Source organism: Neopsephotus bourkii, unplaced genomic scaffold (genome assembly GCF_033783945.1).
Source record: "Neopsephotus bourkii isolate Nb327-2 ecotype Australia unplaced genomic scaffold, CSIRO-AGI_Nbou_v1 NB_1624, whole genome shotgun sequence".
Taxonomy (NCBI): domain Eukaryota; kingdom Metazoa; phylum Chordata; class Aves; order Psittaciformes; family Psittacidae; genus Neopsephotus; species Neopsephotus bourkii.
In genome coordinates, this window is record NW_026902099.1 from 4,455,467 (window position 1) to 4,479,961 (window position 24,495).

Consider the following 24,495-nt stretch of genomic DNA (forward strand, 5'->3'; position numbering starts at 1 on the left):
AGGCTTTTTGCAGACAGCTTCTTGCTACCAGAATACATGGTACTAATCTGAGTTAACAGCTATCAAATATGTGCTGCTGTAGGCATGCTGAACTCCTGGACATAAGTAAAAATCTCTGCTGGATCAGTGGAAAAAGACAGTTGGGAAATCTTAGAGAAAGCTTAACTTAATATTGTGAACGTCAGCAAGTGATACCAGGTCAGTGTAGGGTGATGCTTGAGGGTTGACTTTCTTTTAGTGGGCATTGTGGGCCCTACATAGCTGTGTTTCTACAGTGTGAAATTCAGAATACAAAAGAAGTCTGCATATACTTGCTTTTTTCCAAATGGTGACATGGTTTTGGTGCAGTAAGTCTCTAAACTTAGAAGATGGGACTGTTTGGAATGTGGAGCTCCTGAGGTTTTTGTGACCTAGGTCCTTCAGGGCTGTTCAAGAACATACAGAACAGACAGAGCCTGTAAGTCTGAGTAATGGCATACATGGCAGACTGGTCAAAGGAGGAGGTAATAGAGCAGGAATGGATAGCTGAAGATATGACCAGTACTGGCCTACGTGTAACAGGAGTACCTAGGATTTCCAGGAGAGAGTAGGATAAAACAGCCATGTAAACAATCAAAGCACTGGAAAGCAGGGTGGATGCAGGGGTGGAGGAACAGTTGGTTTTGGGGATTGTTTTGTGGCTTGGAGGAAGAGGGATTGCCTTGTTTGGGGTTTTTTCCTGAGGGCAGTGGTACTACAACTGCTTTCTTTGTTCTGCATCATACTATAGCTTTTCAATCCAGCACTGTTTTTCTCTTAAACTACTTTTAGGCATGTACCATGCTCCTAATTATAAGAACTCATTATTTTGACAATGAAAGCCATCTTTTATTCAAAAATGGGTTCAAATATAGTTAAAATAGAGGTGTAAATTTAATGCACACTATAGCACACTAGTTACAGCACACTAGTTGCTTTGGCTGGTTTTTCTAAGCTACGTCAAAGCACACTGAGATTACTGAAGAAGTCTTGCAGAAAAGATTCACTCCGGGTTGTCATTCAGCTGTAGGACTTGGAATACCAGCAGTTCTAGCATTTCTCCTACTGGCAAGATAAAAATCACTGGGGTTTCTGAAGCAATTTTGGTATCTTGTGTTTCAAATTACAGTGGGATAGTCTTGATGCTAAAATAAAACCAGTGCACCATTCTCTTGTAATTGCTGAAGTTGCCTTAGCAGCGTGTTGGGGAATAGACTTCCTGTGGGAAAGCCAGTGGTGGGAAATAGTTAGGTGCAGTTTAGAAGCTAACTTGTGCATTGCTGATGTTGAGCTGCAGATGTGGATTGCTGCAGGAAGCAAATACTATGTTAAAGTTATGCTATGGCTATTGTGAGGTAAGTTGCTTTCTCATTATTCTGTTACTAAAAGTATCCATAATTAATTTTAGGTGCGATCTCGTGAAGGCTTATTTGATGATGAGAAATACCGTTTGAGCTTTCTCTTTAACCCAAAGAGATTTAATGTAGCAGTTACTAGAGCAAAAGCTTTGCTCATCGTCATTGGAAATCCTCATATTCTTGCAAAAGTAAGTTTTGTTTTTATACCTTTGGTATTTGCCGCAGTAAATGAATGTTTGGGGGGTTAATTTTTTCCTTGATGTTATGTCTGACTTTCCAGATAAAAAGGAAAGCAGGTTGGAATAGCAGGCTCTGTCTCCCCACACCTATGTGCAACAGATACTTAGAGCAGCTGTAAGCCTTCCTCCAGTGTTAGGCCATGCTTGCAGCAGTCCTGTTGCTGGAAAAGGTCCTGTTAAATCTCCTGCATTCATGTGCTGTGCTAATTTGTTTGAAAATTCACTTCACAGAGCAGTGTGATTTAAACTAAACGTTCCTCTTCTCTTCTAGGATCCCTGTTTCTGTGCACTATTAGAATACAGTTTAATGAATGGAGTTTATGTTGGTTGTGACCTGCCTCCAGAGCTGGAATGCCTGCAGAAGTGAGTGTCTGTTCTTCACTTCAACCTTGCTAGGCACGGATCAGTTTACTATTTGTAAAGCTAATATCATCTGAAAGATTGATGAATACAACAGCCTGTGGTATCAGAGTGGGATTTGATTTTGCATTCTTAAGTACTGTAAACATAATGACATGTAATATAACCATATTTTCCCCTGCCCCATAGGAGTCTGAGCATTAAATATTGCATAAGAGCTGTTGACGATTTTGGCATTTTACATATTCCCCTAATGATGCATTACATATTTGATGACCATAAGGATTTGGGTTGGGGGGGGGGGGAATGTTTAAGGTGACTTTAGTGTAATTAAAGAAATCCACTCGAAGACTGATTTAAACATGTCTCTTCTAGTAACAGGTGATATATTGTTAAACGGGTGTGATCTACTAGCTGAAAGGCCTGTTTATTTTTGTTCTAATCAGTGTTGTTGTTCATGGAAAGGTAGCAAAAATTGCATATCTTCGTCCCTTTGGCAGGTGTGATTAGTTTTCCAGTGTTCAAGATGCATTCAGCCCTCATCTGTTTTGAAACTTAAGACTATTTAACAGCAATTTGATCCTGAAGAAAGCCAGCACCCTTTGCCCTCAGGGAAGGGCACGTGTTCTGAAACAGCTGGAAGTTCCTGCAAACAAGATTTTAGTACTTTAAGAAGTGAAGAAGTTGAGATTTAACAATATAAAATAGTAATGGCAGCTTACTTGCTTTTCTGTTCAGAATGTATGTGACTTTATGCCTCTGCGTAGAAGAGTATGCCTGAACCTGTAACATATGCCTGAATCCTCAGAGCTTCAGGACAAAAATGTTGATAAAACGCTTAAGTTAGCTTTTTCCTGTTCTGTAATCTTCTCAGCTTCTTGATTTTTCTCAGAATTCTGTAGTGCCTCTGAAAGCTGGACAATCCCAAGAACGTACGTGTGTCTTGTACTTTTGTTATGGGAGTGTTACAGTAATATATGCACAACGTGAGCTGGAATAATACATAAATATCTCCACTTGACTAATACTGTCTTAAGCCAAGCATGCTTTAAAAAAAAAAAAAGAAACCACGTACTTCCAGGTTTTAAATCCTTTATACATACAGCTGAGATCACACAGGGTTTTCTTGGGTTTTCTCTGCATTCCAGCTATCTGCTGTGGTGTGTCAGAACAATGCTTCTCTCTCCTAAGAGAACAGTGAAGAGATCATAATGGAGACTGATGATGCTTACTTTATTGCAAGACATACACAGAACTTCTGATTATCATTTCCACAGCCAAGTAGCAGAGGAGTGATTATATTGTGATACTTAATATATGTAGTTACAAGTTAATAATCTTTGAATTGTCATAGTTTGTATGCTGATACAGTTTCTGCAAAGACAAAAACCTGTTTATTTTTGAAGGTTGTGCCTTCATTACTGAGCAGAACTCACATCATAAATGCCCTTTATCATACATCGGGTTTATTTTTCTAGAAGAGTTCTTAGTTTAAAGGTCAAGTGCACGTTTTTTGAGGGAAGAAAAAAATCTTTCATCCAACGACTACCTTTTGCTAGTGGAGAAACTCATCAGTGGAAAGAGCATTTAACTGTTCTTACTGTAATTCATATTGTCCTCAACTAAAATGTGGAAACCTTTTCCCTGAGTTACTAAGGCTAGCCTCCGACAGTCTTTAAAGTGCTTCCAGGGCAGTGCTTATGCCTCATTTAGAGGGCTGCACAAAGCAAGCCAAGCTTTCATTCTCTTTATGTTGAAGGATGGCAGAAGGGGGATTTCTGTTCCTGCTTTTATTGTTGCATATTTAAAACTACTGTTGTTTTTTGGGTTTTTTTTCTAACTCATTTGCCTCACCCTGTTTATTAATGACTGAGGAGCTGCAGTGTGTGATATACAACAACTTTGTCTTCCTCCTTTTCTTGCAATGTTTGTCAGCTCTTTCTGCCTCTACCCAGCTGGGAACCTTGTTTGAAGAAAGACCTTCTCATGGGAACTGTACAGCATTAACAGTGTTTGCAACTTTACAACAGTTACTTCTGGCAGCTTGATGTGCCTGCAGCGCTGGTTCCAGAGGTGTTGGCTTCAATATTCTAGTCATGTGGCCTGATGAGCTGGAGTGAAGAAAAGGGGAGAAAACATAAGTAGTTAAGAGTTTAAATTTTAAAACTGCTTTTGAGAGAACAAGTCAAACCCTCAGAAACCCCTGGAGGTTTCCTTGCAGACTCAAAGCACACGGTGCTATACTGCACACTGAACAGGTTCTTGGTGTTTCCTCAGTATCTTTCAAACAGTAACAAAGTTCTGTGAAGTGATTCCTGCATCGTGGTGGTCCCAACAGCTGAATTCTGTGCTGTGGCAACAGGAGTTCCCTCAATGGATGGTCTTTGCCTTTTTGAAAGAAGTCCCTTAACTTGTAGGTGCCTGCATTTAGATGACAAGTGAAAGCAAAAGTACATACTTCTAGTAGTAATTTAGAATAGGAAGGTTTTATTAGAGTTGTGATCCCTCATACTGCTTATTATAGTCTTTACTGTCTATTTCTCATGTGTTTTAAGTTCCCATTACGTTGCTGTTGTTCATCTGTCCAGGCTGGTGCAGTGTGGGTAAGGTCACAGTAAATCCCTAATAAATGCAGAAGTTGCTGGGCAAGTAATTTTGTATGTTTCGTGTGTTATTTGTGCTAGTTCCATGGTTTTTCATAACAGCTGTTTAACTGCACGGTACCCAATGAAAGTTGAACCTCTACCAGCTACACAGCAACACCTTGAAGATCAGACTTTGAGCCTCTGACACAAGCTTTATCATTCAGGTTGTACCAGCTCAATAGTGCCAAGTCCGGTGCATGGCTGGATGCTGCTGCCCCTGCTGCAGGGATAGGCTGTGTGTACTTTTCCACCTAATCTGGGGTGGGAGCCTTGTTAACACTTTCTGTCCTCTCCTCCTGAAAAATGGGCAATCTACACCTGAACAGAAAAAAACCCTGAGGCTGTAGTTACAACCTGTATTCAACAGCTTGTGTGATCATGGGTGTCCTGAGTTCAGCAGTAGCGGTCATTTTTCTCCTTCTTAATAGCTGGTGCAGTGCTGTGGTTTTGATTTTCAGCCTGGGAACAGTGCCGATAACACCAATGTTTTTAGTTGTTGCTCAGTAATGTTTACTCTGACCAAGGACTTCCTGAGTCTCATGCTCTGCCAGGGAGGAGGGGAAGCTGGGAGGAAGCAGAGACAGGACACCTGACCCAAACTAGCCAAAGAGGTATTCCATACCACAGCATGTCATGGCCAGTATATAAACTGGGGGCAGTTACCCAGAAGGGTTATATCACTGCTCGGGTCAGGCTGGGTATTGGTCGGTGGGTGGTGGGCGGTTGTATTCTCTTGATATTTCCCTTATTATTATTGGTGGCAGCAGCAGTGATTTGTGTTATACCTTAGTTACAGGACTTTTCTTAACCCATGGGAGTTACATTCTTTCGATTCTCCTTCCCATCCCTCTGGGAGCAGGGGGAGGCAGGGGGGGAGTGAGTGAATGCCTGCGTGGTACTAAATTACCAGCTGGGCTTAAACCACAATGGGTTTTCCATAGGGGCCATTATCCCAGTAAGGACCTTAAATCAGTGGGGCAAGAAACAGAATCCAGAACATGTGGGCAACCTGCACCCGCTATTTACTGTCTTCTGCAACCTCAATTTGACAACATTACAAAAGTTAAATAGACTTTTCTCCTTTAAATAAAATAGCTTCAAGGTGTCAAGGAACATTGTGCTGCACATTTAGGAGCTCAGAAACCAGAATGAGTATTCTAAATTGTAATAAAAACTAGACTCTTTTAAAAATATTGTACTGCAACTGCATTCATTCACAGATGAAGGAACAATTCATTTGTCTCTCTTTTACCAGGCTTGTTAAAATCTATGTACTCTGATTATTTAAACAATTGGCTGCTTTTCTTTTAAGTAGTAATGGTAAGGCAAATGCAGTATGCCTCCAAAGCTGTGGGGAAGCATGTTCTTCCAGCACATGCTGAAGAGTGGGAGGGTAAAGTAATCTTTTTAAGCTGCTTCAATTTCCTTACAGAATCAAGTGTTATGTCTCAATAGCTCTTTAAAGATGTTTCAGTACTAGCTTCTTGATAATTGCTCTGCAAGAGCCAAAGGAAATGCTTCCACTGTGATGTCTCACAGAAGTACAGTGAGGGGTGACATGCTGTAGGACAGAAGTCAAACTGCAGACCCTGGAATGAAGAACTGTAGGTAAGGAGAGGACAAAGTGCTGTTGAAATGTTACGTTTGGAAAGGCTTGGAAATTCTCCAAAATGCACAAATGAATAGTTCTAGTCTAGAACTAATGGTTCCTTTAAGGAGTACTAATGTCAAGGAAGAAAATATTAAGAGCCAGAAGAGAGTGCACAATGTAGAAGTATGTAAACACTGGTTCATGGTTTGCTCATTGTGATTCTTTCAGCTGGGAATAAAGTGTGTCCAAACAATAGCAAAAGCAAGGGAAGGTGAGAAGTGCTGGAAATTCAGTGTAGGAAGGATAGAAGAGATGAATAATGGAGAAATACATCCATGACTGCACTCTTTAAGGAGTGGTATCCAGCAGCAAGGTTGAGCCTGGACGTGGGTATCTGGAGGTACAACTGGTAGTGTTCTGACTGGTGGCTGAGGGAGCAAAGCTCCGCATGTCATGCTTTGTGCCTTCTTGGTTATTTTATAAAGCAATGTAAGTGATGATGCAGAAGGTGGTCCATGAAGCGTGGCCTGTGTGTCAGGTTTTAACATGCTTGGGCATTCTTTAGTGCCCTGCAATAAAGTTGGGGTCCCAAAATCCACTTTGCTTCAGTAAAAGCTGGGGTACTTGGTTACCTTTTTTGTGACTGGGATGCTCTTCCTTAATGTGCTTTTAGCCTAATGATGCTTAACAGAAGTGCTTGCTTCTGTAAGAAGTAACATGTCTGAAGAGAACAGAACAGATGATCCCAGTCAGGTGATCACCATCACAATATCCGAGTGCACTTACAGGGCTCACAGCAACCAGAAGAACAGTCCTGCTAGCGTCAGGGGCAAACGGGAAGCTGGCTTGTACCTAATAGCAGGGCTTTGTAAGCAGTCAGATGGACTGTGTTGACCATAAGACAGAGCTGTGTTTCAAAGGAAAGCCCAAATGCTGCAGCCTTTGTTACTTCACTTGGTCCTGGAGTGAGGGAGGGTGGCCAGGGTGCAGCCCACAGTATGGCCCCACAGGGCAGCGTTGCCTGAGTGAGGGGCAGATAAGTGCTGCCATGGGCACAGCAAGAGTGGGTGCACCAGGGCTGGGCAGAGCAGCATCGTGCAGACCCCCGCAGCAGGGGGGGTGGAGGGGAGAAGCACAGAAATATGCTTATTGTCAGCTCTTGGTCATTTGCTGAAAATGCTCTGTGGGAAGTCAAGGGCCTCCTGGTGTTCCATTCTGCTGCTAACAGCCGTGCCCTGGGGCAGTGAAGGGGACAAGACAGCGAGGACAGAAGGGTAGTGAAAATTTCCCTTTTGGCTTCTCTTAAATTAATAAACAAACAGCACAGATGGGACAAGTGAGGCAGAAGAAGAAATCCAGCATAAACATTCCCTGTAGAATGCCTCAAATGAAGACATTCTTTGTGTAGAACAGCACAGGGACTAAAAGGCATTTTCACCTATATTCTTTCTGTTTCAGGAGAGCACTCTGCAGGCTGGTCAGACAAGGGCAGTGACAGTAACTCAGCCCTGTCAACTCTCCAGATATGTATTTCTGTCCCTGCAGTAGCTGGCTCTCAGAGGCACCCCAGCAGACCATGCTGGAGGGGCAGGTAGCTAGTGTGGGCACAGCCAGTGCAGCACAATTTGTCTGACCCCTCCAGATTTTTGCAGTCTTGAGGCTGTGCTGGAGTCACCTGCCTTAAGACTTGGCCTTTGTCTGATGTATGTGGCAATGTTTAACTTCAGACCCAAGGAATTGCTAATAATAGGCTAGTGAATAGCTTTTATTTCAAGTGTGTTGTGCTAGGTACTGCTAACTAGGTAATAAGTCATCCCAAATACATTCCCAATCAATGCTACCATCTTGTTTGCATTGAAAATGAGTGCAGTACCTGTAACTGCAGTATCACCCCTTTATACTCCAGCACATCCTGAAATTAAGCCTTCAAAATGATTGCTCATAAGCATATGTGGCCTTTATGCTGGTGCCCTTTACATGAACCTCATTTGTGTGTGGAGTCATTGTTACCACTACAGAAAAATCTAGCAAGGGAAAATGTAAAGAATAGATGTTTTTCAGCAGCGGCTCACTGCACATGGGAAGAAGGACTACAGAAAAGCAGAATCCATTCTGACATCATCGGTTAATAGAAAAAATAAAAGTAAATCCATTACAGGCACATTAATGCTGTTGTTTGTAAGTTGCTGTGTACTCTTGATCCAGATTACACTGCAGATCTGCCTGGGACTAAAGTTAACAAGATCTGATCTGGGCTCAAAGCCAATCTTTATTGACCTGCTGCCTGCTGGCAGAGATATCATGGAATAAAAAAGTCAATATTGCTTCCACAGCCTGAGAAGAAGTGCTAACAGTTCAAGATAGCTTTCTCTCTGTCATTCTTGGGTCCAAGTGTTCACATCACTCTGTGTATAGCCAGGTAAGACCAGCACTGCCTTTAGTCATAGCACACTTGAGGAGGACTAACATGTAATGAAGGAATCAGCCTCATGTGCACCATGCCTGGAAATATGGTAGGGAACAGCCTGGTGACAGTTCACATTTGAACTGCAGGTTAACATTGCTCTCAGACATGATCCTTTTGTAAATGATGTTTTGGACATTTTAAAGAGTAAATTACTCAAAGGAACTGACTGGAAGTCAACTCTTACCCTGCACAGTACATCCAATTAAAAAACCTCTTGAAGACAATGAAGTGCTTTAGAAGAACATTCTCCTCTTTCCTTTGTAGTCCCCAGTGAATCAAGCTCATTGTTATGTCCTACAAAGTAAGGTTATGTTTGAGATCCTGGGACGCACTGTGTTCCAAAATTATCTGTTTTAGTAATTCCTTGTGCTTCTACTGGGAAAGGAATTCGCTTTTCCTAGGTTTTTACACTGAAAGTTTTTCCATTGGACTTGTGGCTGGAACCCTTTAGTAAACCTTGTAATCCATACGCCTGAGATAGCAGGTTCAGACAAATTCTAATTAAAACTGATGTCAGCAAGCCTTCCACTGAATGACAGAACAACTTCTTGAGGGATTTCCTGACGTCAGCTGACAAACTAGTCAATTCACTCATGTTAGCAATGCCATTGAAATGTGGGCATTTTCCTAGACAGTGCTGAGCACTCTGTTCTGGAAGATGATGTAGTTTAAGCTCTTGAGTAACCTTGGGGACCTCACAGACTTCTTGAATCTTCTTTGGGAAGTAAAGGGAAACTGCAGGCCTATTTATTTCAAGAATTTCAACTTTTTGTTTCCACATCTCTTTTCTGTGCAGCAGGTTAGGGATGTATGCAGAAAGCCCAGCCATACTGGAGGAAGATGCTGACTCAGCGTCCTGTCAGAATGTAAATACAGACAACCAGTATACACTACAAGCATGAACAAACCCTGAGCTTCGGTGCAGTCAGACCTGCGGGGCTGTCGGATTACTTACCTTAAAGGTTGGGAACTGCAAGACCTGGTTAAGAACATGAGAAATTAAAGCATCCCAGTTAAAGGTTATCCCAAACACTAACTTTCAGAAATACCAGTGTACTGTTTGCATCTGCAAAGTCAAGTCCTTACTGAGCAGTTCTGCTGCTTTGGAAGAACTGCTTTATGCTGTCTGGAGACAGGCTCTGTGTAAGGACATATCCAATCCCCATGGGCTGCAAAGGAAAGAATCCTGTTACAAGCTCAGGAGGTAATATAATAAAAAAGAAACAATAATCAGCAAGTGCATAGTGTTTACGTCGGTGTGTATCTGCATGCATTAGGGCTGACAACCTTTAAATTATTATCTCCCATCAGGTACTTGTCAAATCTCTCCCCTTTTAAGAGAATATTACAGATTTACTGTGAATTTCTGAAGAGCTGCCTGCATACACTGTGTTAGGTGTGTGTGGTGCAATAATCCAGTAACACCTGAGTGGTTCCATTAGCACTGATGGGACAAGATGGGAACCTCAGCAATTCTTCCACCTCGCTGACATCGGCTGCACTGGCAGTGCCATGGAGGCATACACCTCCCTCTCCCTCACAAAGGAAGAAATTACACCCTGCCCTCTGCAGTGCCTCAGGCTGGTCACATCTATTGCCTTTAAAGAAACTGTATAGCCTGTTTTAACTCATGCCCTGTATTTTAGACTGTGGTGGAGTTACTCCTGTTTCCTATTGCGCAATGCAGAGCAAGGTTTACACAGGCACCTTGTTTCTTTCGTCAGGTAATAGCTAGGTTTTTGCAGGTTTAATCATGATAACTGTTAAAGATTGTTGCCACTGTGACATTCCTTTAATAGCTTTTTCCAGTTGTATTTCTTTTACAAATCAAAAATGTCTGTGTATTTACCGTACATCTAGATAAGAAAATATAATCTAATAGTTGCAATAAGATGTGGGGCAATGGTTTTAAGATAAAGAAGGGAAGTTCAGGCTGGATGTGAGGGAAAAACTCTTTACAATGAGGGTGGTGAAGCACTGGAGTAGTTGCCCAGAGAGGCTGTGGATGCACCGTCCTGGGAGATGTTCAAGGCCAGGCTGGATGTGGTTCTGGGCAACCTGATCTAGGTGAAGGTGTTCCTGCTCATTGCAGGGGTATTGGACTAGGTTACATTTGAAGGTCCCTTCTAATCCAAGCTATTCTATGATTCTGTTGCAAAGACTAGTTTTCCCTTTGTGGCTTTAGGATCCTGATGCACAACAACAGCCCACAGATATTAAGCTGAATATCTGAAGGGCAGCATCACATTTTCTGCAGATATTACCTGTCTTGCTTGACTTGGCTGTTTGTTATTTGACTTTTTCTTCTAATGTGAAAATGTCATTATATACTAATGTAATTCTGCTCAGCAAAAGCTTTACTGAATAACCTAAGTTTATAATCTTTTTCCACCAAATAGCTGTGCTGTTGTTAGTGTCATATATAGAGCAGCATTCTGAACAAGACTATCATCTCCTGGGTCAATCTCGAGCAACCGATGACGCAACAGCACAACATCAAGCGTCAAGGCATGATTCTGACTTAGAGGCGTTCAGTCACAAGCCCACAGAGGGTAGCCTCGCACCAGTGGCTCCTCAGCCAAGCATACGCACCAGGGGTCTGAACCTGTGCAGTCTTGTTCAGAATGTGTGGGCTAAAGCCCTTCCTGAATCTTTGTTAGTGAAGACAGGCCTTCCTCACAGGAGAAGGAAAACTCCTGTCTCCAGACCTGGGCAGATGGAGCTCGTCTAGCCTTGTAAGGTCTTCCATCTAAGAGAAGGACACTCTTACAAAACCTACGCCTGAGGACTTTGCTGTCACCATCCTAGTTAACTAGGCTGTGGCAGTTGAACCTCAGGTGTAAAGGCTGGGGCCAGTTCTGTGCAAGATGTGCCTCACCTAAAAAATCCACTGCGCAGGCTGGGAAGGCTTACTCTCACTTGTCTGTATGGACAGGTGAGGGTCGAAACAGTAGATGACAGGGTGAATGGGAAGCTGCAGATCCAACCTTGCGTGTGGACGGACCAGCGCATGGGTAGCTCAGGATCGCTCAGGAGATGACAGTCCTGGTCAGACACTCCCTGATTGCCTAAGCTGCCTTTTTTCCAACCAGATTGCATATCCCACATGCCCTTGGTCATCGTGCTTGTAGTAAGCATGGGTAAAGCCCTTCCCAAATCTTCGTTCATGAAGCCAAGCCATCAATCAATCATATAGAGCAGCTTGGGAATCAGCATGAAAGGTACTCATGTGCTGTAATTTTCTGTATCAAAGGTAATGAATACATATTTAATATCTTACGCCTTTCAAAAGTCTGTCATATCAAGAAATTATTTCAGTTTATCAACCCAATCTGTAATTTTGTCCAAATGTATTTGATATAATTTGTTTCAGATGTAGATTTTTGGGTTCCTGACGTAACGCCTGGTCTTCTCTTTGGCTTCTCAGCAAAATGTATCAGGTGTAAGAAGCTACAGAGACTTTCCAGCACTGTGCAGAGCTGGAAAGCCTTCTGTTCCTGCCAGCAGGAAATACTACGTGACCTGACATACACATTCAACAGGGTTAGGAAGAAGCCACATCCATCCCATAACCCTCCTACTGGGGCAGCATCTGCCCTGATCCTACTGATTGGCACTAGGTATGGTACCATACACCGCATCTTCTCTGCAGTTCCTCCTCAGGGCAGACTACAGAGCCTGTAGTTCCCCATGTCATGTCACTCACCCATTTTAATTATGGGTAAAATGATAGGGGATTTTCAGACTAAATAGAACTTCTTCAGGGTTCAAGCAGTTGTTCAAGTTCAAAATTATTCAGATTATTTTTTAATTAGCTCCTTAAATAGTCTGCAGATTAACTGGCTCCCTCAGTGGGTGATTTTTTTCACATGACTAGTTATTTTTTAACAAGCTCTAGTAGATAATGGTGATACATAAGTTATCTCCCCCTTACTGCACTATACTAACTTTATCTTCCTGATACTTTCCAAGGAAAATGCTAATTTAGTGTAACTCCATTTTGTGCATTATGACTGACAGCTTTACCCTCCTTGTCTGCTATCTCATCTGTTTGGCTGTTGGGGTTTTATCTCTTCCAAGTTTATATCATGAACTTCACCACTTGTCTTTATCCCACAAACAAAGGGGTTTGACCATTAACTTTAGCTTACAGCTTTAGGCATACTCAAACTTTAGCAGTAGAGGCTTATGCCAAAATCAGTATTATTTCGTAATACAAATTCTGCATTGTGGGAAATCACTCAACCACTCAATCTATCACTGATATTCTCTGTTCCAAGGTAAGTGGCTCAGTACAGCCCAGTCAGTATTGGAGACCTCCACACGATGACACCTACACTACAGCAGCACCCAGCGAGAGCTCAGCTGGACTGGAGCCCATCTGTGTGAAACAACATACAGATGCCAAACACTGCAAACACATGTAGTGGCTCAACCTTATTAATGTATTTCCACTTTTTAAACATAGCTGACTGTGTAGGACAATAAAATAAAGAGTGTCAGGTCTTACAGAACCAGGGTCACAAACCAGCAGAATATGAAGGTTTGCCAGAACTAACAGCACAGGAATTAAAATGTTTTCCCCAAGGCCACATCAGTTACACCTGTAGAATTACAAGAAAAACCTGTTGTGTTGATAGAGGAGAATCCAGCTTCTCTGGAGATGTGTTGCATGTAATTCTACCCTAATAGCTCTTAGGGGTGACATGGCTTACAGAGCAAAATGTTTGCAGCCAGGACTGGAAGGACATGATTTGCAGCACTGATACAGCACTGGCACCACAGTGGCTCCCCAGGGTGTATTTTCTTCACAGATTTGGGCATCTTTCCAGATGTACCGAAGATGTGAAATGCTGCCAATGTAACATAAGGCTATAGAATAGGTATAGGTCTGGAGATCATCTAGTCAACCCCCCCGCTCTGAGCCCCTCCAGCAGCGTCAGGTTGCTGGGGACCATGTACAGTTGGGTTTTTGATAGCTTTGAGGTCGGAGAGTCCACAGCTTCCCTGGGTAACCTCTTCCAGTGCTTGACCATTACCATAATTGGTTTTCTTACTCAAGGTGGATAACCCTAAAATCTAGATAACACAGATGTAGACAGCAAAAATGACAGTCACACTAACAACCCTGCATGGCATTGGCCAGCACTCAGGATTCCTGGGGAATGAGTTCTGGTTCCTTCTCAGGCAGGTTTCTTGCCTTTGTCCCACACTAGACCTGAACTAGGAAGCCCTGTGGAGGGCTGAGGCAGGGCTACTGGGTGGGTTCAAAGGGCTTCACTTTCAGTTTGTTGTTTACTTCTAAGCATTGGGCAGTTTGGTTGGCGTGATGGTTCAGACCCAGCCACTGGATATCCTGAGGAAAATACTGGAGACGTGCAGATCAGATCTGACGGGGGACACTATGAGTCTGCAAACACTGCTGCAGCAGCCAGCAAACGTGACTGACTCAGGACATGCAGGACTGGGCAGGTAGTAGGCAAAGTGTGCATGTTGTGAAGTTGTGAGGAGTCTCATCTGAGCCAGACTGCAAGCACTTCTGCTAGGGAACTTGCAGGAATGTGGCAGTCATAATGCAGGGTGCAATGCAGATGCTGCCTACTTTTGCTGGACTTGGGCTGGTTCTGGACATGGGCAAACCCCAGTTTTACTGTGCTGCATAAGCTAATACCTGTGGCACCAATACTGATCGTTCCTCTTGAGAACTGGCTCTACTTCTCACGTATATTTGGGTTTTGGCTTGTTGTTTGTTTTTTTGGAGAAATGCTGCAAGATTTTTTTCCTTCTCAGCTCTTTACTTCAGTCACTTCTAAATCTCTGAGCTGAAATTAAGCCAAAGTATTCATGTATACGCTATAGTCAAAGCTCATTCAAAGGGGAAAAGATGATTATGTGTGAGTTCTTGAATAGTAAACCCAGATGATTTTCTAATTTAGTTCATACTCTTTGTTGCTATGTTATTATTAAAAACAGCTTTTTTATTAACTAGGCAAGGCGCTGGTTCTATTAGGAGTTTTCATCCAATTGTGCTCATCCATAAATACATGTTTTGGCATCCTTGAGAAGATATGCCCACGCCTGGAAATAAGTGCAGGAAATCCCCATTTTTACGTGGCCATTTGCAAACATTAGACAGGAGGTACCATTGAAGACGGTATTCTGGTTCTTCGTTACCTTTTCTGTGGTATTTCCTCCTAACAATGAAGAATGTCACCAACTGAAATCTGGACACTCAGTCCTTCCAGTGTAGTTCAGTTTACACTGGAACATCTTAAGGGGGTAGGCCCATGCCCAAATGCACACACAGCAGCATCTGCCAAAGGCTGTGCCAGAGGCTGCCTGACCCCCTCCCCCCCCCCCCCCCAATGCAAGGTACAAAAATAACTATCTGTATGAGGCAGGTCCATATTAGAAAGTAGGCACACATCTGCACATGTGGATGCCATGTTGAGACAGTCAACGCCCTTTGCTCCCATGCCTAACAGGCTCAAATCAACTGTTATTGGAGCTCATGCTGTGCAAAGAGTCTTGTGGCAGCTCGTAGGGGCAAACCCACCCACTCCATGGGAACGCAGAGCTCCTTCCAGGAGGGCACTCCCCTGTAGTGCATTGTGAGACTTCTTAGCAGGCTCAAGGGCAGAAGCTGTGTTATTCTGCCAAACCATATGGCTTTGCAGGGCCTGCACACTGTTTGGTTCTGTGTTTGCTGGCAGTTGTGGTTTGGGACACTAGATCACAGAGACGGCTCATCATTATGTAAAGGCATTGAGTATGGAGACTGAACACAGAGCATATGATAAATCTGACAAACAAGATGAATGCTGCATTCTCATCCATCAACACTTAAGGAGCAGCAGAACAAGACACAGCATGGTAGGTGGGACTATACTGCCTGGCTGACATGGGATGACCAGTGATGGCTCCACAATGTCTGGAGGATCTCATGGCTCTAAGGGAGGTGCTCCAGGCTTCCAGGGCCATGATACATGACTGAAGAAATCCATTCAGGTACTGAAGCAAGCTCTCAGCAATTTTACTTTGCAGTTCAGTACATTTAGAGGATTCAGGGTAGGACTAGCTCATGCATGCAGAACACAAAAGCAAAATGGCACTGGCTTGAAAATCACCTGGACGTCAAGATTGCAAAAGCATGTACATACAGCCATGACTTGATTCTGTCAGTCTGCAACTGGAAAACTAGATGTGAATATTGTTTTATGGAGCAGAGCCTACATACTGATAGATCCCTTAACCAAACAGTGTGCCCTCATAAGAACTATGCACTTAAAGCAGGCAATAGAAATTAGGGATGCCATATGTGCGCAAATACATGCCACACCCGACAGTTCTAATGAGTAATTACTTACTGTGCAAATGCATGTGTTGTTTTGTGGATTGTGAGCAGTTGTTACACATGTTGTACTGATATCTTACAGATTCTAAAGTGCCTTTTTTTTTTTTTTTTGAGCACTCCTGGGATAAGGGCACTGTTAATCTTTATGGAGTATTTTGTGTCTAATTAATTGGAAGGACTTGGGTAGCTGAGGGCTTTTATTTTCCTTTACAGAATAAAATATCAATTAAAATGTAAATCTCTGAGATTGCTGGCTTGGGGACGTGGGAATCCCTAGAATTGAACTGTGTAGATTACCCACTGGTTTCAAATACATTCATAATAATACGTTGGCACAGCTGCTCCTTCTCATTTCCTTACAATTAAATGGACAATACCAGTGTTAAAAACAATGATCTGCATTACTTTTGCAAGTGTATGCAACAGGGTTAAAATAGTTTTGTAGTGAGAACAGCTGACTGATTGTAGCAGCTAATGGTCACTATCACAAAGACTGCAAACTGCATGAACAGAAACTCACGAAAAATGCAGGAGTTTCTCTTACCTCCTTATCTCTCCCTGTTTCTTTTCCCTTTCACACCTTTACTTGCACATGTGATGCAGAGCTGACTAGAGACCATATGGATGAGGACTGTTTCTCCCCTTCATTTGCTTGAGCTGTCCATCTCCCTGGAATCGTCTTCACTCTGTGGCAGCAAAAATGCAAAGACCACATTCACTCCCTGTTAAGCATCTGCAAAGGAATCTTTGCAGGGAAGGGCACGTGCATCTCTCCAGAACCAGACACAGATCTGACCAATGCTGCAGGGACTGGGGAGCTCAGTGCTCATAACCCTGTACAGAATCAAAGACCCACAAGCAAACATGCTGGATGTTGCTGGGTGGTTGTGAACCAGCACTGTTGTCCCTCACACTGATTCTCTTTATTCCACAAACCTGTGCCAAGTTCTCTGCTCTGTTCCTCCTGCATTTTCTACCTCCTGGAACACAGCCTCTCTTTTGCCTCTGCAGCAGTCTCTCTTCCTGAACTCCCTCCAGGGTAACAGCAGTACATTCAGCCTGCTGGCAGCACAGCTTACCTTGCAGACCTGGAGCTCAGTGCAGAACCCAGCTAGAATTCCTTAACAAACATGCAAGAGAAGGAAACCCTCTTCTGTATGTCAAGATGTAGGGTTAAAACTTCCCTCTTAACATACCATTTATTTGAAGGCTGATGCACAGAAATAACAAGACTAAGCATAACTGAATGCTCTGAGCAACTGTAAAATTACAACATTAGCGTTTTCCTTTATTTTTCATTAAAGAAAATTCTGACATCCTGCAGCAGAGGAGATAACGTGATACCCCCGGGGTTACATCACTTCCCCAGGACATGAGAAATCTGAGCTTTAGGCCCTCTTCAGAGAAGAATTTGAATTGTACTTCTCAGTAAAATGCCAACTCATGCTACAAAATAGGCTACAGCAGTAGTATTCTCCATCCGTCCTGCTGAAGTAGTGCCAATGTGCAGCAGAGAGTGCAAAATTAATGGGACCAGGGAGAAGGGACAAGCAATTGGCGACCCATGCGTAGCATAGTAAGGTAAGGGCTCCCAGCAGTTTATGAGTCCTAAAAAGTTCTGTTCCTTGCTCCAAATGATATTTGTATATTTTAGCTTGTGATGCTCAAACAAGCAGGACTAGCAGCAGAAGTCAGGGCTCTCACCCCTTCACTTGGGGTTTAACGACAAAAAAGCCATCACCATCCCATCTGTACTTACTTGTGCATTTGCATCACGAGTTTACTTCAACTTTAAATGCTGTTTGCTACTCTGAACTGAATTATGATGGCCCCCATGTGATATTTAATACTGCTGCTTGGCAGGATGAAGCCTTTACTTTGCGAGCTTCAGAGTGGAGTTTGAAAGAATGTTGCTGATTGCAATCTGTACCCAGCAAAGCAGTTAAGCATGTGCCTTGCTTTCTTTTGTCAGAATTTGGAATTTTGACGCAAGAGACTAAAACAAGAAACAAGCTGTCTTCTGGCAACAGAAAGATACAAATATAAAGTCATCATCAACTCAATGCTGTCGTGATTTAACCCCAGCCAGCAACTGAGAGTAAAAGTGAGAAAAGTGAGAAAACTTGTGCATTGAGATAAAGACACTTGAATAGGTAGAGCAAAAGCCCTGTGCACAAGCAAAGCAAGACAAGGAATTCACTCAACACTTCCATGTTCAGGCAGGTGTTCAGCCATCTCCAAGGCAGCAGGGCTCCATCACACATAATGGTTACTTGGGAAGAAAAAAGCCATCACTCCTAATGTCCTCCCTTTCCTCCTTCCCCCAGCTTTTATGCTGAGCATGACACCATATGGTGTGGGATATCCCTTGGGTCAGTTGGGGTCAGCTGTCCCACCTGTGTCCTCTCCCAGCTCCTTGTGCACCCCCAGCCTGCTCGCTGGTGGGGTTGTGCGAGGAGCAGAAAAGGCCTTGGCCCTGTGAAAGCACAGCTCAGCAGCAACGAAAACATCCCTCTGTTATTAGCACTGTTTCCAGAGCAAATCCAAAACACAGCCCATAGCAGCTACTACGAAGAAAATTAACTCTACCCCAGCAAAAACCAGCATAATACACAACACATCCCCATCTTTAGTCTCCCCTGAAATTAATACAAACTTCAAAAATGAAAATCAAATTAATTTTTAAGATGCTCTTTTCTTCATTTTTCCCTTGGTGTTAGTTTCTGTCCTTCAGTGGGCTCTGTCTGAATGTCTCTTCAGTCTCACACTGGTAATTTCACCTCCAAGCCCCATGCACTGACATGCCCAGCCTTCCTAACACTATGCATTTCCTGGCATGAGCAATCTGTTTGCAGCTGCAGTCTCTGCTACTGAAGCATTTCAGAACAGTGTCTTGCTGCCTTCAGCTGCAGTACTGAGGCCCCCCAAACATCCACATTCGGGCTCCATACAGCCTTTTGGCTTGCACCACTGTAAGCTCTCTTGACTCCACAGTCAATGCCATAATGATGTTAGAAGAAAAGCACTAGGTCAATGCTGGAAAAGTCCCACATCACAAGATGCAGAAGTACTTCCTGTTTACTTTTCCTGGTTGTTGTAGATAACTCTTTGCGAAGTCTTTGGGAAATAGTTTTAGCTTTTTGCATATAAAATAGCTTTTAAAATAATTATAGTTTATTATGTGTCTGACTTCTCCTTTAGATTGGAGGCCTAAGATGTAACTGATTAACAGTTATGATGTTTACTGATTAATCAATATACCTCAAAGACTGATAATACCTCAACTGGCTGAAGACAAATGTCTTCTCCACTTAGCATTAGAGCACAAGCCCCGACATAGAACACGAGTGGAACAGTGACTTTCCGTTTATGGACACTGAAATCGTAAGGGACCATCTGCATGAGCTGAATGTTTGCCTGCCTGATGGGATTCACCCCAGAGTTCTGAAGGAACTAATGGATGTTGTGGCAGGACACCTTTCAATCATCTATCAAAGGTCTTGGGTGCCTGGGGAGCTCCCTGCTGTCTGGAAGCTAGCCGGTGTTATTCTGATCTACAAAAGGGTGTGAGGAAAGACTTTAGGGAACTACAGACTTGTTAGTCCCGCCTCAGTTCCTGGAGAAGATTATCTGGGGTATGATTGGAAGGCATCTAAAGAATAGTGCAACCACCAGGCACAGTCAGTGTGGGTTCACAAAGTCCTATATAACTAATTTGATATCCTTTTATGATAAGGTCATCCACCTCCCGGATGGAGGTAAGGCAGTGGATGGATTTTCTGGATTTTTGCAAGGTCTCTGATATTGTCCCTCACAACATCCATCTAGCTATGGGACAAGCAGGTTTACAGTGTGTGGAATGGAAAATGGCTGAAAGGCAGGGCTCAGTGGGTTGTAGTGAATGAGGCTACTTCAAGCAGGTGGCCAGTCATCAGCCATGTTCCTCAGGGTTCAATTCTACAGCCAGTTCTTTTCAAACTGCTTATCAATGATCTGGATGCAGGAGTTGAGTGCATCACTTGCCAGTTTGCTGGTGATACCAGACCAGGAGGTGCTGTTTAACCCTCTTGAGGGACAGGAGACCTTGAAGAGGCATCTAGATAGACTGAAGTATTGGACCATGTTTAACAGGACAACAACATTTGACAAGTTGAAATGCTGGATTCTGCACCTTGGATAGTGTAATACTGGGCACAAGTGTAAACTGGGAGAGGAGTAGCTGGAGATCAGCCCTGCAGAAAGGGATCTGGGGTTCTGGTGGGCAGCAGTCTCAGTAGGAGTCAGTGGTGTGCCCTGGCAACCAACAGGGCAAACCACATCCTGGGGTGCATCAAACACAGCATAACCAGCAGACCAAAAGAGGTGATTATCCCACTGTATTCATCATTGAGGCAGCCTCACTTTGAGTGCTGTGTGTAGTGCTGGGCAGGGCAACAAAGCTGGTGAATGGGCCGAATAGAATGTCCTGTGGAGTGGCTGAAGACCATGGGCTTGCCTAGTTCAAAGAAAAGGAGGCTGAGACCTCATTGCTCTCAGCAGCTTCCTGAGGAGGGGAAGTGAGGAGGGAGGTGCTGATCTCTTCTCCCGGTATCCAGTGACAGAACACGTGGGAATGGCTCAGAACTGCACTGGGGAGGTTCAGACTGGGCTTTATGAAGCATTTCTTTACCAAGAGAGTGGTCAAACACCAGAACAGGCTTCCTAGAGAAGTAGCCAATGCCTCACACCCGTCAGTGTTTAAAAAGCATTTTGACAATGCCTTTAGTAACATGTTTTAACTTTTGGTCAGCCCTGAAGTAGCCAGGCAGTTGGACTAGATGATCATTCAAAGTGAGATAGATAGTCTATTCTATTCTAAGTAACCCCAGAAGAGATCTATTTGCAAGGAGACCTGCATTGCCAAAAAAAAATACTTCGCCAATGTCAGCAACAGTATCACATCTTACTGTTAAGAGTCACTTTTTCTTAACAGGGAGCACAGAACCTCCTCTTACTGCCAAAGCCTTATCACCATGCCAGCAGTGATTGCCAGTTGCCACTTTTCACTATCCTCCGGCATCTGACTTCACTTTACTGCCAAAACTCTCACCTCAGTGCCAAGACCCATTGTCACAGCTCGCTGCCATCTGCCAGTTCCTACTGCCAACCCTACACAGTCTCGCCTCACTGGGTGCATCTGCAAAGGCATAACTGCTCTCACCAAAGGAAGGGTGCTGCTCATGCAGGCAGACAGCAATACCTGCAGAGCTGTGGCAGCACTAACTGCAGACCTAGCCTAGTGAGAGCATCTGGACAACCACGGAAGTAACTGGTCTGTGTGAAGACCACACTGCTGCCACGCCACTGCTCAGTGAAAGATGCGATTCCCAAGGAGGGCTGATGGGGTAGAAGCTGTATGGATGACAGTCACAGCCTTGGCTGAAGGCAAGAAACGCCCCCCACTTTCCAGGTATTCTGCTCCTCAGCAATGTTATCAGGGAAACTGCATTTTTTCCATAAAGACAGTCTGGAGAACTGCATGACAGATTCATGGTAGTGTGACTGACACTAAAACCACCAGATTAAAAGGCAGCAATTCCCAAGTGACTATGAACTGACAAGGACAAGGAGAGCTCGCAGTCACCCTTGAGGAAATGCCTAAGCTGGGACAAGCTGTAATAGACAGTAAGTGGGATTCATGTGTAAGCTCTGGACACCTACAATGTGGAAATGATTCATCGCATTTTGAAGGGGACCTCTGCATTTAGTCACATGAACTGCACCATTACATTTAGTTATTCCTCCTCCTACATGATTCAGGAATAGTGCTCTGCAGTGTTTAGCTCAGATGCTTTCATGTTCAAATAGATAAATCTCACCCTACATCTAGATGTAGCAAACCCTTTGCTTAGAAGCAAATTATGAATGCTACAGCTCAGAATTTGCAATCAATCTCTCACTTCTACTCATTTGCTTTTAAATTTCTGAACTTGCAGAACTTCAGAAAACAAGATTTTAAAAAGCCACACACACTTTCCCTTCAGGAATCAATATATTTGTTATAACATCAACCAATTTCTTCAAACTGTCTAAAAATAATACTCCTTTTTTTGATCTTTTGTTAGAATTCATTAGAATACATACACATGGCTTTCCACTTTGATCTGTAAATCAATTTCTGACCCTACCAGCAGCTTGTGAAATATTTATTAGCACAGGATTTTTATCACAGCCTGATCACTGTCTAGATTAGCCAGCAGCATACATGCCAGCATGTTATTACTGAGACACTAGCCACAGCGTTTGTCCGTAAATTATGACAGTAATTTTCCATGTCCCACTCTCTGTCCTACTACAGGTTTCTGTTTACTCATGTTTTGGTCCGATGGTACGGCTCCATCCTGACTGCCTCTTTGGCTTGCTACAGACATAACATTGCCAAGCAAGATTACAAAATCAATGCGATTAAATCAAATAATGGCATTATAATGAAGCAAGCTTCAAAAGAGAAGTATATATTACTTGTGGATATCATTTAATTTAGAGTGTCTGATTTATTTTTTTTATGCCAGTAGGACTTCTTGCACACTAAATGTGGAACTAGATATAATTTAGGGGAAGATGCAACTGATGTCTACAAAAGCATATGCATCATAGAAAAGATGGGCAGGGATTGATCCAAATACCTTCTCATAACTATAGCACATAAAATTAAATTATGCTTGAAACAAACAGTGCATGGTGGTTTTTATACAACAGATTGCAAGCCTGTGGAATTCCTTAACAAAACAGGCTGTGGAGGGCAGAAATTTGCACAGTCCCAACAGGAGACCAGAAAAAATACTATGAGAAGAAACCTTTTGGGGGTTATTACACAGTCACAAGCTGAGGAAATTTCCCAAACATAGTTGGAAGCTGGGACAGTGTTAGGGAAAAGGCATCGACAGAGGTTGCCTCATTTTCATACTTCTTTATTTGTCCAGTTATAGCCACACTTGAAGACATAAGGGACTAGAAGGACCCAGGATGGCTGCTCCTATAGTCTTAAGGTTTGTAGATGTGTACACCAAGCTTCCTGGGAAATGGTCACTAGAGGCTGGCATTATCTTCTCATGGGAAAACATGAGGAAGCATCCAGACATGGCAAGGGCTTAGGCAGGGGAAGGTAGGAGAAATACCACGGGAAGCCTGCAAAAACAAAAAGCAAGCGGCTTGTTTTGAATTAAGTAACTGGATGGGCAAAAGACAGTATTCAGAAAGGAGAAGACAAAGTGAGGATTAGTAAATTGGTCTTTCAGCAACATTCTCAATGTGCAGGACAAGATTGCCAACAGCAGAGAAAAGCATGGGAAAAAGATTATGATGATGTAAGTCTCGGCAAAAGCTGTGCAGATAATCAGTTGTACTGCTAGTCTACTAGCAGTGGACCATTACTGTAGTCCACCTTGCTCAGCATCACCCCTTGGGTAACAGCAGTAACTGGTGCACACGGAGTTTCAGTTGTCCGTTGTTGGAATGGAAAGACTGGGTACTAGTGGCTGATATACAGAGCCACAGGCCCTAAGGCCCTACAGAGGGTGAGGAGCAAAGGAAAATGAAATGAGTGATGGTGACAGCTTCAGGTTTCATCTCTCCTGCCTTCTCATTCTCAGTGCTCTTCAGGAGCATGTGGCACTGACAGCCTGCGTCTGCTGCCAGGGATCGTCTGTAAGGGCTGTCACCATCAGGACATCCCTCTTGCCTTGCTGATTACACCCCTGCCTGGATGGTAGGACCCCTGCCAAGAGGTATTATTTAAAGCTTGCACCCAACATTTAAACCTGATTAACAAGTAGCACCACCACATTGTTCACAGCCACTGGAGAAACTTCAAGGCAAAAATTAAAATCTCTGCCTTATTTATGCAGCGCTGCAGATGACAACTGCAAATCTTTGAGAGAAATGTCAGCAACATTGTTTAAGCGTATCTCTGGTTTTCATCTAAGTACTGCTAAATATAAAATCCATAAACAACTTGAGAAGGAAGAACTGTGACCCAGAGCTTTTGTTTGAATGCTGTGACTGCTAACTATGATGCAGCACTGTCCTCCTTTTGCCTAAAGAGTGCTCCATTCCCAGCCTGCTCCAGGGATGGACAGCAAGGTCTGGTCACCTCTATGAAGATACAGGCCTGAACCCCATTATGCTTGAGGCAAGCTGAAAGCTGTCTTCTGCACTTCTGGCATAAAACTCCTTTGGCTTTTTTATCAGGTGTGGCTAACCCCACATGAGCTTTAATGAGCAAGCATTTGCAAGAGTTTCTCATGGCAGCACCTACATCCTAAGGTGCCCGCAGGTTCCAGACCTTCAGGGCACAGCACGCCGGGGTGAGGGTCTACGGTGTCCTCACCACCCACTGCGCTGCGGGAGGCGCCGCCGTACACGGGCCGGAGCTCCCGTGCGTGCTGCGGGAGAGGGGGGGAGAAGGGGAAGAGGGGAGAGAGG

At 43.5% G+C, this 24,495-nt stretch overlaps 1 protein-coding gene and 1 long non-coding RNA gene across 2 annotated transcripts in view; one reads left to right on the top strand and one right to left on the bottom strand.

The window, feature by feature from the left end:
• The window catches only part of MOV10L1 (Mov10 like RNA helicase 1), a 32,786-nt gene extending 29,284 nt beyond the window's left edge, over window positions 1-3,502 (top strand). The window contains exons 25-27 of the mRNA XM_061373108.1: window positions 1,427-1,564; window positions 1,887-1,978; window positions 2,476-3,502. Of these exons, the coding sequence (XP_061229092.1) occupies window positions 1,427-1,564; window positions 1,887-1,978; window positions 2,476-2,485 (240 nt within the window). The 3' untranslated portion in view covers window positions 2,486-3,502. The remainder of the gene's footprint in view (window positions 1-1,426; window positions 1,565-1,886; window positions 1,979-2,475) is intronic.
• Window positions 3,503-13,738: 10,236 nt separating this feature from the next.
• On the bottom strand, window positions 13,739-24,442 carry LOC133222834 (uncharacterized). The gene is made up of 3 exons (XR_009728390.1): window positions 24,329-24,442; window positions 16,577-16,718; window positions 13,739-14,302 (listed from the first exon to the last, which is right to left on the bottom strand). It is a non-coding gene; the product is annotated as an uncharacterized LOC133222834 (long non-coding RNA).
• Window positions 24,443-24,495: the final 53 nt, after the last annotated feature.